General features: G+C 38.5%; 1 protein-coding gene across 1 annotated transcript in view; it reads right to left on the bottom strand.

The window, feature by feature from the left end:
- Positions 1-17,816, bottom strand: part of LOC108431906 (serine/threonine-protein kinase 32B) — a 56,093-nt gene that overhangs the window by 15,198 nt on the left and 23,079 nt on the right. The window contains exons 4-7 of the mRNA XM_017705375.2: positions 10,902-11,075; positions 3,863-3,900; positions 3,059-3,148; positions 2,036-2,139 (exon numbers count right to left, since the gene is read on the bottom strand). Coding sequence (XP_017560864.1) covers positions 2,036-2,139; positions 3,059-3,148; positions 3,863-3,900; positions 10,902-11,075 — 406 coding nt within the window. The remainder of the gene's footprint in view (positions 1-2,035; positions 2,140-3,058; positions 3,149-3,862; positions 3,901-10,901; positions 11,076-17,816) is intronic.

A 17,816-nucleotide genomic window follows, 5' to 3' on the forward strand; every position in this document is an offset into this window, starting at 1 on the left:
TCCAAAATATCTCTATAATTCAAAGGCTGACAAAGTTAATCATGGGGTATGAAATATTTTATGACTTATTTTATTTACTGTCTAACTAATGACTCTAGATGCATATTTTGATTTAAAGAACTTTAAAAATACATTTTAGGCCAAAAGCTTATGCCAAAACCATGTAAAACAATGTCTCAGGCATTAGGTATTAATTAAATTATTAATAAATCAATTAAATAAATTAAGTATTAATATCCATTTTATGCAATAACTTTTTGAGACAGCTTTTGAGAGGCATTAAATGCTTTAGACAAATGGTTCCTACAACTGTGAGGACACGGTAAGCTCCTCTACAAAGAAGCTTTTTACATAAAACCTCTCTGAATGGCTTTGTTTATATAATTGAATTCAGAAAATTCAGTGGTTTCCCATTTGGACATTTGTTCTTTTAGCATAGTAGTGCTCAGAAAGCCTCGGTTAGTTAACTATATTAATGCAAGCTTAAAAATGATCTTTGAAAATATTCTATGTTGAATGTTATCAATACTGCCTAGCACTTCTGTTCCTTCATCCTTATCCTGATAATTGAGAGTATTTCCTCAAAGAACCAAGTAAATGAAGGCAATATATTATACAAAATGTAAAATCATGGATGAATTAAACTGTTTTCACATGCAAATGAAAGGAACTAACCTAACAGTACAGGGATAGTAAAATCAGATGATTACAAGCAATATACAATCAATCATTCTTGGATAAACCCAACCATCTGGCTGATCACAATTAGCTGGTTATGTATTTTTTGTTCGTAGTTTGTGTAATTAATACATTGCAACATTGATATAATTTACAGGACATCAGAAGCACTGTTATATAAAAAATATGGAAATAGTAAAAGTGAAACCAAGTGAAACCAAGCACTCATTGTTCTCTGACAAACCCAACCAAAAGGTTCATTAGAATTAGTTTATTGTGACTCATTTGTGTTCAGTTCTGCCACTGGTCAATTAGCACTTTTTTATCTGACTGCTTAATCTGAAGCTACAGGTATGAACAACATATTTACTAAGTACAAGCAACATTGATAATAAAACTAGTATAAGTAGTTAAACCCATATGTAATAGGCAATTGTAAAATGTTTGATTCTTTAAGTACTTTGGCAGTCACTGCACTGTACTGTCAGTAGGAGGTGTGCTTCACGACTCCTTCTACCAGTTAATGTTGACAGACAACAATGGTAAATACACTGCAATACCTTCTATTTCTAATTTTAGGTCTATGATATCAGTACTGATATAGTTCACAGTACATCAGTAGCACTTTTGTTCTAGAAAACATGGAAATAATATGAGTAAAAGTGAAACCAAACACTCATTGTTCTCTGATAAACCCAACCAACAGGTTCATCATAATTAGTTTACTGTAACTCATTTTTTATGTGAAGTTCTGCCAGTGGTGAACAGGCAGGATCACTGAAGTTGCACCTATGTACATGTATACATCTAATTTTTTCATAACAATTACTTATAATTACTCATATATTACTATTGTATGATATTATCTCACTATCATTATACTCAAATATTACTCATAATCATTGCATCTCAAAGAAAAGCTATTTCTATGTTAGTCCTACCAGTGCCTATGTAGCACAGTTTTGGTCATGCATCCTTATTCATCAAAGTTGAGCAGACTTGACTGCCTTGCATACAAACTACTCAGCATTGAATTTGTGAAACTTCTGTATGCCATTGAATCATTTGTAGATTTGAGCATAAATTATGAATCTGTTTCAAAAAATTTGGAAAAGTTGTTTCCGGACTGCTAGACTGCCAGACTGCCACTTGTAAACCTATAAGGCAGGTGGCCAATGAGTGTAGGTACTTGATAGATGCAACCAAGTAAGTGTAAACTCAGATTAATACCCACAATATTCTCTCTGCTTGAGTGGAAGTGTTCAATATTCAATAGAAAACATACTGGGGACATAGGACATCCCTGTTAATCATCCTTTTGCCTGTGACGCTGTATATATATTGTGTGAGAACCTACCCATCCTCGTAAGATCTCATATGCTGTGATGCCTAGGGCCCACCAGTCTACTGGATAAGAATAACCTGGACCACCATCCACAAAGGACTGGAACATCTCTGGGGCTGTAAGACACACATAGATAGTAAGATTTACTTCAAACGAAACTATAATTACTGTCTTTCTAGCAGACAAATATTCTACAGGATTCTTCGTATCATTACTCAGAAAGTTATGTACACACCGTCAGCTCTAGCACTATATATTACACTATGCTATCTCTTTTCAAAATAATTTTTTGCCTCCAAATTACATGCACTTACCATCATATTAACTGATGTTCCTCACAATCAACAATAACTCATATGCTTAAAAACAACAACAAACATTTTCAGCATAACAGCTGATATTTAACATATGACCTGCTAGTTATTATTAGGTACACCCACCTTGTAGCATAATGGCCATTTTATCAGGTATACCTACCATAAAGTTGCTCTGTGTGATTACACAAATACTGACTGTATTAAATCAATGCAAAGTAGCACAAGAGTGGATGGTGACACAGTACAGTGCACTATTGGGGTTTTGAAAGTTGTCACACAATGTCACTGCTAGGCTGAGCATAGGCTGTCCACCAAAAATATTCTGCCAATAGCAGCCTTATGGCCAGACACTGACCAATAATGAAAGGTTTAGAGACTACAGGTCATCTTTTTCTATGTACAAATGACCATTGGTGTTACTGCTGTGCTGAGAACGCTCTACCACTCAAATAATACTTGGCTAGTGTTGGAATTATGGTGGACCCTTTCTGTTGATTAGTGGCTTAAAGCAGGGGTAATAAATTGTGCAGCCACTGGTGGGCTACAGTAAACCTACAACATGCACCTATATGGTAGGAGTACATCATAAAATGTGAAATGAATGCAGGCACAAGACATGAACCTAATAAACAGGCAACTCAGGCTGTAAGAATGGAATTTATGACAGAAAAACAATGAAAAGCTTTGCTTTTAAATATTCATATTAGTTTTTTTTTACCCATGTATGGTTTAGTTCCTGCCATAGATGTGGCCTTCTCAGAGTCCTTTAGCACTGTAGCGACATTGAAGTCTGTAATGTGGACATGACCTGTGATACACACAGAGGAAGTACAGTACATATAGAGTAACATGGTTCTACTCTCCTGGACTAATAAAGCCATGGATGGCTTTTAATAAACAGAGCATAATAAATGCTAAGAATATTCATGTTTTTACTTCTCAGGCGAAATTTCTAAAATGTGGCTAACCAGAAAGTTAGACCAAGGGTAGCAGTCTTGGAGGGCTGGTGTCCAGCACAGTTTGGTGATTTTTCTGCTCTTAACACAGGACTAAACATGGTAATTATTAGCTGAGTTAAACCTCACACATGAGGCTAATCTAACAGATGAGGTGAAGATCACTTTGACTAGTAGAGAGAGTTCTCAGTGTAATACTCGCTTTGCCATTTAAGAATCATTTTGTGCTAAAATGCTTTTGAGAAACCAGGCAGATTAGGCTAACCTAAAAGATTTCACAGATCAGGCTAACCTATCAAATCAGGACATACTAAATATCATATTATCACTTATGCATCTCCTTAATGAATAATAAAAACCAATATATGTATTATTTTGCTTAATATAAGTTGAGTAAATCCAATCCATCCATCCATCCATCCATCCATCCATCCATCCATCCATCCATCCATCCATCCATCCATATGCCTATTTATATACTCTTTAGTCCAGCTGCTTGGGTGCAATTTAGGAATTAACATAGACCTGAGATTAGATGTAGAAGTAAAATCTTGTTACAGCCTTACCATGCTCATCCAGCAGGATATTGTCTGGTTTTATGTCTCTGCAGAGACAGAACAGAGCATTCCAATTAAAACATGTTCTCATAATCAGGACAAAACACACTTTAAAGTGTCACAGGGCTATGTTTACACTCAAAGCTTTGTCTTGTAACAGACAGTCTATGGCTGTCTTTATGATTGTTACTTGGCTTCTTCAGCTCAGGGCAGTCATGTGCTAGAGGTTAGGGAACCAGCCTTGTGACCGGAAGGTTGCTGGTTTGATCCCCAGAGCTGACGGTACATGACTTGAGCAAGGCACCTTTCCCCCAACTGCTCCCCGGCAATGTGGATAGGGCTGCCCGCCATTCTGGGCAAGTGTGCTCACTGCCCCCGTGTGTGTATGTGTGCGTGCGTGCTCAATAGTGTGTATGTGGTGTTTTACTTCACAGATAGGTTAAACGCAGAGGTGAGATTTCCCTGATGAGGGACTAATAAGGGTCACTTAATCTACATGCATTTTTGTCTGCTGAAGCATGTGAAGAAAGTCAGTACTAGTGGTGCAGTTTAGACTGAACATGGACACATCAAGTTAAGACTGAGGTTATTTTTTTTCAGAATATAAAAATAAAAAGAAGAAAGGGGGGAAAATTAAATGTATTTGTAATTCATTGTAACATAGCATTACATCATTTATTATCTAAAAATATTACAAATTATTATTATATTATAGTCCTAGTCTAACTTTGCATTGCAACTTTTGAAAGCATCAACATAAACCAAACAACATATGTCCATTTTTTTAATGAGAAAGGAAAAAAGTAATAAAATTCCAATCTGCCATCAAGGGATGTCTGATTTTTGGAAACAATGAACCTCAACAAATAATACCCAGCTAAGCCACCATTCTATTTAATTATGTGGAGAAAGGACTAATTTGTTCTAATTTATTTTAAAAGTATTGTTGATATTCAGTAATTACCAATTACCTCAAATGGAGGCATAGCACTTGAGAATTTTTGAGTCCATGTGTTAACCAAAGAAAAAAAAATAATTAACTGCACTAATATTTTTTAACACAAGTTGTTTTGCTTGTTCTGGTAGGTAGCATTCTCCTGGCATCCACCAAACTTATAATCTATCTCTTCCCAAAGGTATTCAGTGGGGCTTCATCATTCCGACTCATTCCAAACCTTAATCATTCACACTTATTCCAAAGGTGTCATGGCTACGACTTAATCATCTCATTCCCACGCCTTACTAACTTGTTGCCACGCATTAGGATCTCATTCCCACACATTAATAAGTCATGGCCACGCATTATTTTTATTTATATGGGATGTCACCAGCGAGGCTCCATATGAACTTGTTTTAAAATGTTAAAAAAATATATATTATGAATATAATTTGTATCTGTATCAGTCACAACTTTAATTTATCATTATAAATTCCATATTGACTTACACTTTTTTGTCTCAATTCAGTGCACACCTTTAGCATACCTATCAGCACAGAATATAGAACTTATAAGCATGACAAATAAGCAGAAGAGAATTTAATATAAATGGTGTGCTGCTTTAATTAGCTTCTGCAGCTAATTAAAGGGAAGCTGATGAGACATCACTCTGGGAGAGAAGCTAAAGCCTCTTCTTAAGGTTCAGGAGTGTGTATGTGTGTATATGAATGTGTGTGTGTGTGTGTGTGTGTGTGTGTGTGAGTATGTGTGTGCGCATGTATTTGTGTGAGAGAGAGTTGATTTTAATAGAGTAGACATTCAAAGCAAAAATGAGTGAAGCTGATTGCTCATTAGAGGGGATGTGTCTGCACTGCGCACATTTGACGCTGCGAATCTGTATTTTCTAAATGTGATGAGTGTAATCACTATGCAGGTGTTCACATGGGTGTGCTTCTCCCTTCACATTGATCTAAAAGCCCTCTATTTTTAAAAGTGATAGTAGCATGTTCAGCATGCTGATGTGCAGTGCTGATGTCAATTTTTGATGTGAAGTTGTAGCCTAAAGCTTTATAGTTGGCTGTAGGGTTGTCACTGGATTTTGCTAGATGAATTTAATGAATAAACAAAATAAGCTTCATCAGAATAGATTTACAACTTGAAATATTTCCTTTGAAATATTTTCATTGTGTGACTATAGGTTTTACATTAACCTGTTTATAAAAATCATTTCCATTGATTGATTTTGATTTCCACAGAGTGAACATAGATTTTAGAGTTCAGTTGTTTCAGCCACACCCACTCAGAACAATCCCCCTTCATACTACCATCCTACATGGAAAACATGGTCCGAATTCAATACTATCTGCCCAGACAGTTTTAAACAATTACAATGGCTGTTAAAGACTTTTGCATAGCATTGTTTATTTGTTGATTCTTTTTTTTTTTGGGCGGGGGGGGGGATATTTGAGTTGTAATTCATATTGATTTGTAATTCATAATAATCATTTGGCTATTTTTTTATTCATTTAAAAATGACAAGATAAAGGATAATATAATTTAGTTGTAAAGTGTCCTTAGTGCCCCATTCATCAAGCACACAGCCATACAGTCTTCTTAGACAAAAACCTCAGCGACGTCAAACATGGCATTGTCATACAATGCCACCTTTGCAACAAATTTTGCGAAATTTCTGCTGGATCTTCTCCAGACAATTGCAAGTGCTGTTATTGTAATATGGAAATGTCTAGGCACAACAACAACTCAGCCATTAAGTAGAGTGAAAATTTTGGGATAAGCTGGAGCACTGAAGCTCCATTGATCACACTTTTGAGATGAACTGGAGTGATGAAGCTCCACTGAACATTTTTGGGATGAGTTGAAGTGATGAAGGCCTAAAGAACACTTTTGGGATTAGCTGAATTGATAAAGCATGATTGGACACTTTTAGGATGAGTTTGGAGTGATGAAGCACCACTGAACACATCTGAGAAAAGTTGGGTAATTAAGGTCTATAAATACCTTTGGGATGAGTTGGAGTGATAAATTATTACATACCCTAATCACTGTAGATACAATGTACTATCATCTAGTATAGTTGTTCTCAATCCTGACACTGGGGGAGTACACAGTAGTTGTACCATAATTACAAAGTAATACACTAGATACACAATACAACCAACAGATATACCAAAGCAACCACCCCACATTACTTAGCAACCACCTGAAGTACCACAGAAATTACATTAATATACCTTAGTAACCACTTTAGACAGCTAGAAGGCAACCACTTTGCAACACCCTAGCAACCACCTAGAATACCATGCTAACCACCTATCAATACCACAGCAATGATCTAGCCTAACCACTATCTAGCAATGCTTAGCAATCAGCTGGAATACCACAGCACCTTCATTGTAACGCCATTGCAACTAACAGGAATACTACAGCAAACACCTAGCAACACCGTAGCAATTATCTAAGATACCATAACAACTACCTAACAACACCTTTATAACCAGTTTGGATATCATAGCAACAACACAGTAACACCTTAGCAAACACCTGAAACACCCCAGCACTGGTCACAACTCTGCTCCTGAAGATCTACCTTTCTACAAACGCTAACTCCAAAATCAGTCCCGCCTGATCCATTTAATTAATGCCTTCCAAAGTCCTAGATAAGCTGAATGAAGTGATGGATTTGGACTGGAGATGAAACATGCAGGTAAGGAGTTCTCCAGGATGAGTGTTGTTAATCACCTAGTAACACCCTAGCAACCATCTCAGATTACAGTATCTGTAGTGGCAACTTAAACCTTAATTTTCAAAGGTATAACCTGTAGAACAGAACAGATGTAAAAGGCAAGTAAATAGTAAAGAACCTTAGATAAATGACAGAACTATAGATATAGAAAATATACAGTATATAAATACAATATAAATGACAGCTGAGAAATTTATAGGACGATAAAGATACTGCAAATATATAAAATTACAACTTTTTGGGCGACTATATAGTAAGAATGATACTGTGTAACACAAATACAAGCAGTTTATTAGGCTAAATAGGGGACTGAATGTGTTGCATGCAACTCATAAAATGATCACAAAACGTTTGCATGAAAGTTTGCCAAGAACAGTCATGATGGATGCTTAGCAGAGCTGGAGTGAGGGGTCAGTAATGGACACTAATGCTTAATCAGATTTTATCCTATTAGCTCCAGCCTTTGCTCAAAATCACACTGTAAAATAATCCATTGACATAAACCTTCCCACACCATTTTATTTTGTTCTTTAGAACTGACTGTTCTGGGTTTTCTGAGCCATTGAGCTAGCTGTGAAAAATATCCATACCCCCTATTAATTAGTGGGTTCAGCTACAAGGTGAACCCATTGTTGACATGTGGTGTTGAAATGTACACATCCATTTCCAAACTCCAAAGCAAGAGAATGGGGCCATGGAGCAACCTAACAAACGTCTAAGCTCACTGGCATTGAACAGTGGAACAGTGGACATGTTTTCTTTGGAGTAAAAAAGCTCTATTGAACATGTGGAATGAGTTGGAGTGATGAAGCTCCACCAAGCACTTTTAGGATAAGTTGAAGTGATGAAACTTCACTGAACACTTTTGGGATGGGCTGGAGTAATGAAGCTCCATTTAACACCCTTGGGATGAGTTGCAGTGAAGAAGCTCCACTAAATATCTTTGAGATGAATTAGAGTGATGGAGCTCTACAGTCCAATCCTCACAGCACTGTAATAGCATCTAGTGTAGTTTTTTTCTCAATGCTGGCCCTGGGGGACCCATAACATACACACTATTCCAATACACCACATCAACTCAGGAAGAGTTTGTTAATGTTCATTAGCTGTATCAGGTATAGATATAGTTTAACAGCCTGTTACTTGTTTAAGATGATATTTGCCATTTGTTTTAGCATTTTGCGTAGAATATTTTGTGCATACCTGTGTTTACAGTTTTAGTGCAGCAGATGGAAGGTTTTATAGTCTGGACTCTCTTGGCCATAATATTCTATTATGATGGCTATTATTATAATTAAAATAAAATTAAAGTATAAAATTAAATGAAGTAATATAAATACATTTAAATTAAAATCCAAGATGGTATTTTTTCCGCACACTGCACAGTGTCGTAAGACAACGTTGATTGTATTTCCAATGACTTACTACAATATAAAAAGTACATTTTTAATTCTTAGAGAAACTGGCTTTACATGTAAAACAGTATACTTTTTTCAGATTACATGTCTTCCTTTTGCAGTCTGTATTCCTTTTTTCACACACAAATCACATCAAACAATTTCTTTTTCATAAATGAAGCCAATTTAGATTATATAGATTTTGTATAAAGTGATTTAATATCGTTGCCACACGACTATGACAGTACAATCTACTGTGTAAACAGTGGGAGAATGAATACACTTCCATCTACACAAACTTTTCCCATTCAAATTTCATGTTTTTTTATGTTTCATGTTCTTTTGTCAAGGCTGAATCATGAAAGTGAGTAGTGTTCAATGCATTTCAAGGGTTAAAGAAAAAAAAACATCTACTTACAGAAATGCTCCTTCTCTTTATAAAATAATTACATGAATAATTTATCAGGAGAATAGAGGTTTTTTGGCTTTTGTAAGAGTGATTGTGTGCCTTTTTGCCTCTGTTTCTTTGTCATTTCCTATTCAATCTGCTGCATGTACGTGATCAGTTGAGAGAACAGTGTATCTAGGGCAAATCAAGGATGACTTACAAGCAGTCATTTCCCATCGGACTTTAAAGCAGCATTACCTTATAACGTCATTCTTTTCTTTTTTGCTTTGTTTTCTTTAAGTTGTCAGAAACAGACTGAGTTTGGGTTCAATCTACAGTGGGTCTGTGAGTAATGTGTGACCAGTGGCTCACTCACTGGTCAGAAACGGGCCTTCTGTCCTACCTTCAGCTTTCAAAATGAAAAGAAAATATATTAAGTTACAGCCTTTCTTTGGACAGCTCCACCTGCTGGACTAAAACTTCACTTGGCAGATTTGAATTGCATGTAATGGAGCTCAGGAGAGAGTCTTCACTTTTTCCACAGTTGATATATACTATCCACAATGATATATAGTGTTAAACATGAACATCTATGGAGATGATTAATTATTTTTGCTCAGTCTGACATCACAGCATTATTTACTTTAAAGTATACACTGGTACACCTTTGTATTTTCTGAGAGGCAAAAATGCATTACTTATTAAAAAAACAGCAATATTACGATGAATAAAAATGAACAATACACTGTGATTATGTGTGTCAGTATGTTAGCTTAAACATTTCCACAGCTTTCTCTAAGGAAGCCTTGCATTTACAATTAATACCACATGGCTTATTAATCAAATCAATCCTTCGTGCCTTAAATCAGGCATCCTCCTGGTGGAATTTGACATGCAATGTCTGGAGTACATCAAGAAGTCAAGAATCAAACAACTCTATTGTTGCAAATGGAATTATGACTCAACTGATGTTGAGGGGCCATGCCTGAAACCCTCCCTCCTTCCAATATAATGTAGTATAAATTTTCATCTCTACTTTCGCAATGCCCACCAACAGTACTACTAGCTCCAAGCTGAACAATTCCCCCATCATACTACCCCTATACATGGAAGACATGGTCTGAACTCCATACTATCTGCCCAGACAGTTTTAAACCATTCTAATGGCTGTTTAAGACGTTTGTACAGCATTGTTTATTTGTTCAATTTTTTAGGGGGAGGGTAAGGGAAAAAGGGGAGTATTTGAGTTATAGTTCATATCAATTTCTAATTCATAACAATTATTTTCAGTGCCAAAAAATTAAAATGTATCTAAAAATGAAAAAAAGAAGGATAATTATCAAATTTTAGATAAAAATTTATCTAAAAATGACAAAAAGAAGGATAATTAGATTTAGTTGTAAAGCTGTCCTTAATGCCCCATTCAATAGAGGTTGGAGTGAAAGCAGTAACCACTGTATTTTGGTGTTAATAGACTGAATTATGTATTAACCATCTAAACACAGTGAAGAACTACTGTACAACAGAATTCAGTGTAACTCTGTAGCGGATGTTGAACTCACCTGTGTATGATGTGGCATGATTGTAAGTAATCAAGAGCTAGAGCGAGCTCACAGATATACAGCTTTACTGTTTCCTCTTTAAAATGGACGTTCTGATGCAGGTGGTAGCGAAGGTCTCCCCCTAACAAGAGATCCACCACCATAAACATGTCCTCTTCATCCTGAAATGAATACCTGAAGAGAGAGGGAGAGAGAGAGAGTGAGTGAGAGAGAGAGAATTATTTACTGTTTCTTGATAAAAAGAAATGCAAAATACTTTTACAATTGCCAGTGCAATTGCTCTGCTGCCCCTTTCTGTTCGGTGTCTAGCACTTTTTCAGGGACATCCCTGAAAAAGACGTTGCTTGGATGGCAGCATATGTTGCTCCAAAACCTGTATGTACCTTTCAGCATTAATGGTGCCTTCACAGATGTGCAAGTTACCCATGCCATGGGCACTAACACACCCCCATACCATCAGAGATGCTGTCTCTTGAACTTTGCGCTGATAACAATCCGGACAGTCCTTTTCCTCTTTGGCCTGGAGGACATGACGTCCATGATTTCCAAAAACTATTTGAAATGTGGACTCGTCAGACCACAGGACACTTTTCCACTTTGCATCAGTCCATCTCAGATGAGCTCGGGCCCAGAGAAGCCGGCGCTGTTTCTGGGTGTTGTTTATACATGGCTTTTGCTTTGCATGGTAGAGTTTTAACTTGCACTTGTAGATGGAGCGACAAACTGTGTTCATTGACAGTGCTTTTCTGAAGTGTTCCTGAGCCCATGCGATAATATCCATTACAGAATGATATTGGTTTTTAATGCAGTGCCACCTGAGGGATCGAAGGTCACGGGCATTCAATGTTGTTTTTTTGCCTTGTTGTTTACTTGCAGAGATTTCTCCAGATTCTCTGAATCTTTTGACTATTATGGGCTGTAGATGATGAAATCCCTAAATTCCTTGCAATTGCACATTGAGAAACGTTGTTCTTAAACTGTTCGACTATTTGCTCACGCAGTTGTTCACAAAGTGGATGCTCCCTTTCAGGGATGCTCACTTTATACCTAATCATGACACTCACCTGTTTCTAATTAACCTGTTCACCTGTGGAATGTTCCAAACAGGTGTTTTTTGAGCATTCCTCAACTTTCCCAGTCTTTTGTCAACTTTTCTGTCCCAACTTCTTTGGAACGTGATGCAGGAATCAAATTCAAAATGAGTGAATATTTGCAAAAAACAATAAAGTTTATCCATTTGAACATTAAATATCTTGTCTTTGTAGTGTATTCAATTTAATATAGGTTGAAAAGGAGAGGTGAGCACCTGGTGGCTTAGCCCAAAAGAGCTACATAAGACCACTCTCCCATGGACCCACCACCCATGGGAGAGGTGCTTATGGGAGTCTGGTGCAATGTGGATCAGGTGGCAGCCGAAGGCAGGGGCCTTGGCATTCCGAACCTCGGCTACTGAAACTGGCTCTTGGAACATGGAACGTGACCTCTCTGGCAGGGAAAGAGCCTGAGCTAGTGTATGAGGCTGAGAGATATCAACTAGATATAGTTGGGCTCACCTCAACACATGGCAGGGGCTCTGGAACAGACTCTCTCGAGAGGGGTTGGACCATATTCCATTCTGGAGTTGTCCAGGGTGAGAGGCGTCAGGCAGGAATCGGCTTACTCACAGCTCCCCGGCTCAGCGCCTGTACGTTGGGGTTTTCTCTGGTGGACGAGAGGGTTACTTCCCTTCAGGTCAGGGAACGGGCTCTGACTGTTGTCTGTGCTAATGCACCAAATGGCAGTTCGGAGTACCCAGCCTTCTTGGAGACCCTGGAGGGGGTACTGGAAAGTGCCCCCTGTGGGGACTCCATTGTCTTGCTGGGTGACTTCAACGCTCACGTGGGCAATGACAGTGAGACCTGGAAGAGCATGATTGGGAAGAATGGCCTCCCTGATCTGAACCCGAGTGGTGTTTTGTTATTGGAATTCTGTGCTCACCACAGTCTGTCCATAACAAACACCATGTTCAAACACAAAGGTGCGCAGAAGTGCACATGGCATCAGGACACCTTAGGCCACAGTTCGTTGATGGACTTCATAGTTGTGTCATCGGATTTGCGACCATGTGTTTTGGACACCCGAGTGAAGAGAGGAGCGGAGCTGTCAATCTATCACCACCTAGTGGTGAGTTGGATCAGATGGCAGGTGAAAATACTAGACAAATCTGGCAGACCCAAGCGAGTTGTGAGGGTTTTTTGGGAACGTTTGGCAAAGGAACCTACCAGAAAGATCTTCAACTCCCACATCTGACAAAGCTTCAACCTCATACCGAAGAGGGCCTGGTTGGAATGTAGGACTGTGGAGGCAAAAGATGGGTAGCAAAGGGCAAAGCAGGTTCTGACTTTGGTGGTTGCTAAGGCAAAAACTCGGATGTGGGAGGAGTTTTTGCTGCTGAGGCCATGGAGAAAGACTATCGACAGGCACCGAGAAGGTTCTGACAAACCGTCAGGCGCCTCAGGAGAGGAAAGCGGTTCCTGACCAACACTGTATACAGTGGGGCTGGGGGACTGCTGACTTCGACTGGAGACGTCATTGGATGGTGGAAGGAATACTTCAAGTAATACTTCAATACTTCAACTTCTTCTCAATCCCACCAATGATCCTTCCCCAGAGGAGGCAGAGCTTAGAGATCCGAGCAAGGGTCCGTCCATCACTTGGGCTGAGGTAGCCAAGGTGGTTGGAAAACTCCTTGGTGGCAGAGCACTGGGGGTGGATGAGATCCGCCAGGAATTCCTGAGGGCTCTGGATATTGTAGGGCTGTCTTGGCTGACAAGCCTCTGCAACATCGCATGGACATCTGGGGCTGGAATGGCAGACCACCCCTGGAATGGCAGACCAGGGTGGTGGTCCCGCTTTTTAAGAAAGGGGACTGGAGGGCGTGTTCCATCTACTGGGGGATCACACTTCTCAGCCTACCCGGTAAGGTCTATGCAGGGGTACTGGAGAAGAGAGTCTGACCGATAGTTGAATCTCAGCTACAAGAGGAACAATGTGGGTTTCGCCCAGGTCGTGGAACACTGGATCAGCTTTTTATCCTCACCTTTTTATCCTATCCTTTTATTTGTTATTCTGCTGCCCCCGTGAAACGGACCCGGATAAGCGGTTGAGGATGGATGGATGGATATGTTTGTATATATATATATATATATATATATATATATATATATATATATATATATATAGTTAGATAGATAGATAGATAGATAGATATAGATATATAAATATATTTTTATATTTTTTTTATCTATGAATAAGATCTGAATACAATGTGGAAGATGCTTGATCATGCTTATTCTGGCACAAATACAGCCTTGGCTGTCCAGTTTTAAAAGCTGATTGATACGTCAATGCATGAAACATATAGCTGAATATAGCTGTAATATAAAATCATTATAAGGAAGGAAATGTCATTTATAGTTATTGCTATTGCTGTTGTTTTTGTTGCTGTTGTGGTGGTGAATGACTCCTGAATAAAACAGGGACATAGGCTGTCTGTCACTTTGTGTTTTGGAGTCTTTCACTGGTAAGATGGGAGTCCCTCCTTCACTGCAGTCTGTGGTGTCACTTTGAATTAGCTGATGAATTTGCGCTGCTTTTAATCACTAACAGTGTGTGCGTGTGTGTGTGTGTGTGTGCGCATGTTTAGATAATCCATCTGTTGTTAGAGAAAAAACTGTGTTCGCACAGGCTGGATTCTTAATGTCAGTACTGTGCAGTATTTATGGATAACATAGAATACATGGATAAAGTCTGCAATATGAATAGGTAAAGTGAGCAGAATGGATGTATAAAGTTTGCAGTACAGATGGATTAGGTGAGCATAATGGATGGATAAAGTCAGTAGAATGGATGAATAAACTGAGCAGAACTGATGGATAAAGTGAGCAGTATAGATAGATTAGCTGAGCAGAATGGATTGATAAAGTAAATAGAATAGATTAATAAACTGGGCAATATGGATTGTTAAGAAAGTGCAGAATGAATGGATGAAGGGAGCAGTAAAGTTCATTGCTGTGAGGGTTTCCATCTGCTAGACTTAAGTGAATTACAGTTTCCACTACAGGATCCAGGAACACACACATGCTAATGCAGCACGCTATCCCCCTCAGCATGGGGAGGAGGATGAAGCTCTGCTCTAGATCATAAAATCAGAACAACAGCAAAATTAAACACTCACTCACTTAGCAGGAAAAAACTACAGTCTGATCACATAACACAATCAGCATAACTACAACACAACACAACACATTACCATACCCAATATCCTTTTCCCATCTCAACAGCTCAGTTTGCCAAAACTGACACCTCTGCAATAAACCTTAAAGGACAGCCAGCTTTTAGTGAAAAAAATCTGTTTTGTTAATACCACACAAAAGTACAGAAAACTCACGTAAACATCAGCTTTTGATTAAGATGGGATGAAGAGGATGAAGGGGTAAGAGAACAAAAGATGACAGATTAAGAGGAGAAAGAGGCAAGAGGATGATAGGATGAAGGAGTAGTAAGATGTGAGTTTCAGAGGAGGATGGGATGCATTACAGAACAAAAAAACAAGTTAATCTTTTTATCCTCAACCTCATTCATCCTTTCATTCTCTCACCCCTCCATCCTATCATATTCTCACCCATTCATCCTCTCATCTTTATAGCTGTTCATCCTTTCATCCCCTCACCCTTTCATCCTTGTCCTCTCATCCCATCCCCTCATCTTGTTCCCTTTCATTCCATCTCATCCTCTCAATCCCTCCTTCTCTCATCATTTCATCCACTCATCTTATCATTCCTTCACCAGCTCATCCCCACATCTTCTAAATAACATAGTTCAGACTGGCTGGATCATCTGTACTGTTGCTCTTGGCAGGACCCTTGGGGATGCTGCCATAGCAACACTTGACCGAAAAACCAGAGAGCATGATGGGTCTGCTTCCTTAATGGACACACAATGTGTGTGTGTGTGTGTGTCTGTGTGTGTGCATTAGGATAAGGAGAAACAGTCTGAGGTTACAGTGACATGAAGGTTCTCTGAACTGCTGTAATGGATGTGTGTCTTGTCTCTGTCTCTCTGGTGGGAAGTTAATGGACTTTTTCTTCTTGGAAACTCATTCTGAAAACTCAATTACATCCATCTTTAGGAAAATTTCAAATAAACAGATATGACGCAAAAAGCAAGCATCCACGGTCAAGCTCTTTGAGCTGACATCCTGGGAGCCATTCTGACACCAGAATGAAAATAAATCGGATATTTTTAATAAATATAATACAAAAAATGTTCCCTGTAAGTCTGTGTTGAGCAATTAATGGTGAAAATGAAAGGGTGGAAACCCCCTTCTGTGAAAACAATTTACACTACACCACAAAGAAAAAATGAACAGCACAACAGCAGCTTTGTTGACATTGAACAATTATGTACAACAGCGGCAGTAAAGGACAGAATATAAACACAACAATAACTCTCCGGTCCAGTTTACTTCAAAATACCTTCAAAATGCATTCCCTCATTGGTTTTGCCATTTTTTTGCTATTAGATAGACAATAGAGGATTGTGTAAAAGATGTGAAAGGCTGGATGTTGCGTAACTTCCTCCTTCTAAACAGAAACAAAACAGAGTTTCTCCTTCTGGGTCCAAAAGTGGCAAGACATAAATGATCAGATTTAATTTTAAATCTCACTGACTTTCCAATTACACCCGGTTCAGCAGCAAAACATCTGGCATCATAATTGATTCAGATTTATCATTTGATCAATACATAGGCAGCATCACTAGGACAGCTTTTGTACATCTTCGCAACATTGCCAAGATAAGAAATGCCTTATCCATGCGTGATGCAGAAACACTAGTACATGCCTTTATTACTTCAAGGCTAGACTATTGTAATGCACTACTGTCAGGATGCACTAGCAGGAATTTAAGCAAACCTCAATTAGTTCAAAATGCTGTAGCCAGGGTCATCACTAAAACTAGAAAATTTGATCATATCAGTCTAGTTCCATCATCACTTCACTGGCTGCCTGTTAAATTCTGTACTGATTACAAAATTATTTTATTGACGTATAAAGCCCTACATGGGCTCAAACCTGAGTGCCTGCAAGACCTTATTTCCTATTATGAGCCACTACAATTACTCAGATCACACAGTGCTGGCTTTTTAATAGTTCCCAGAATTCAGAAGGCTCCAGCTGGGGGAAGGGCCTTTTCTTATAATGCCCCCAAACTCTGGAATGATCTTCCAGAAAATGTTTGTGGCTCAGACTCAGCTTTTGGTAATTAATGTTCCCCCTTATATAAAGGCAGCAGATCCAGGGGTCCATGGACACACGGAATTATAGTAAACTGAGACACTGGTGCTGTCGTCCAGCTGCTCGCGCACGATCACTCAGGTTTGTGGATATACACACCCCCATTGGTTCCTCCCAGGGTTTCTTCCTCAGCTCTGAGGGAGTTTTCCTTGCCACTGTCGCCCCTGGCTTGCTCACCTGGAGTTTTTTACACTCATGTTGAAACTTTGTCTTTACTAGAATTCTGTGAAGCTGCTTTGTGACAACATCATCAAAAGCACTAAACAAATAAATTTGATTTGATTTGATTGCTATTGTGAAATTAGACCTGTCATAATTACTCAGTTAACCTTGATCATTTTAAAATGATCAAATAAAATTGGCCTGCAGTGCATAGTTGTCAGTTCATGTGATAATAACATATATTTTGCATTCTACAGACGCCTAAGGGACACACAATGGACACACAGAGACTAAAGGACACAGAGAGCCTAATGGACTCAAAGAGCCTAATGGACAATGCAATTAATGTATTTTGACCACATAATTCTTTTGTATATTGTTAATTACATTCTAAATCTTTTTTAAAGGATTCCTTGTA

The sequence above is a fragment of the Pygocentrus nattereri genome, chromosome 14, assembly GCF_015220715.1.
Source record: "Pygocentrus nattereri isolate fPygNat1 chromosome 14, fPygNat1.pri, whole genome shotgun sequence".
NCBI lineage: Eukaryota > Metazoa > Chordata > Actinopteri > Characiformes > Serrasalmidae > Pygocentrus > Pygocentrus nattereri.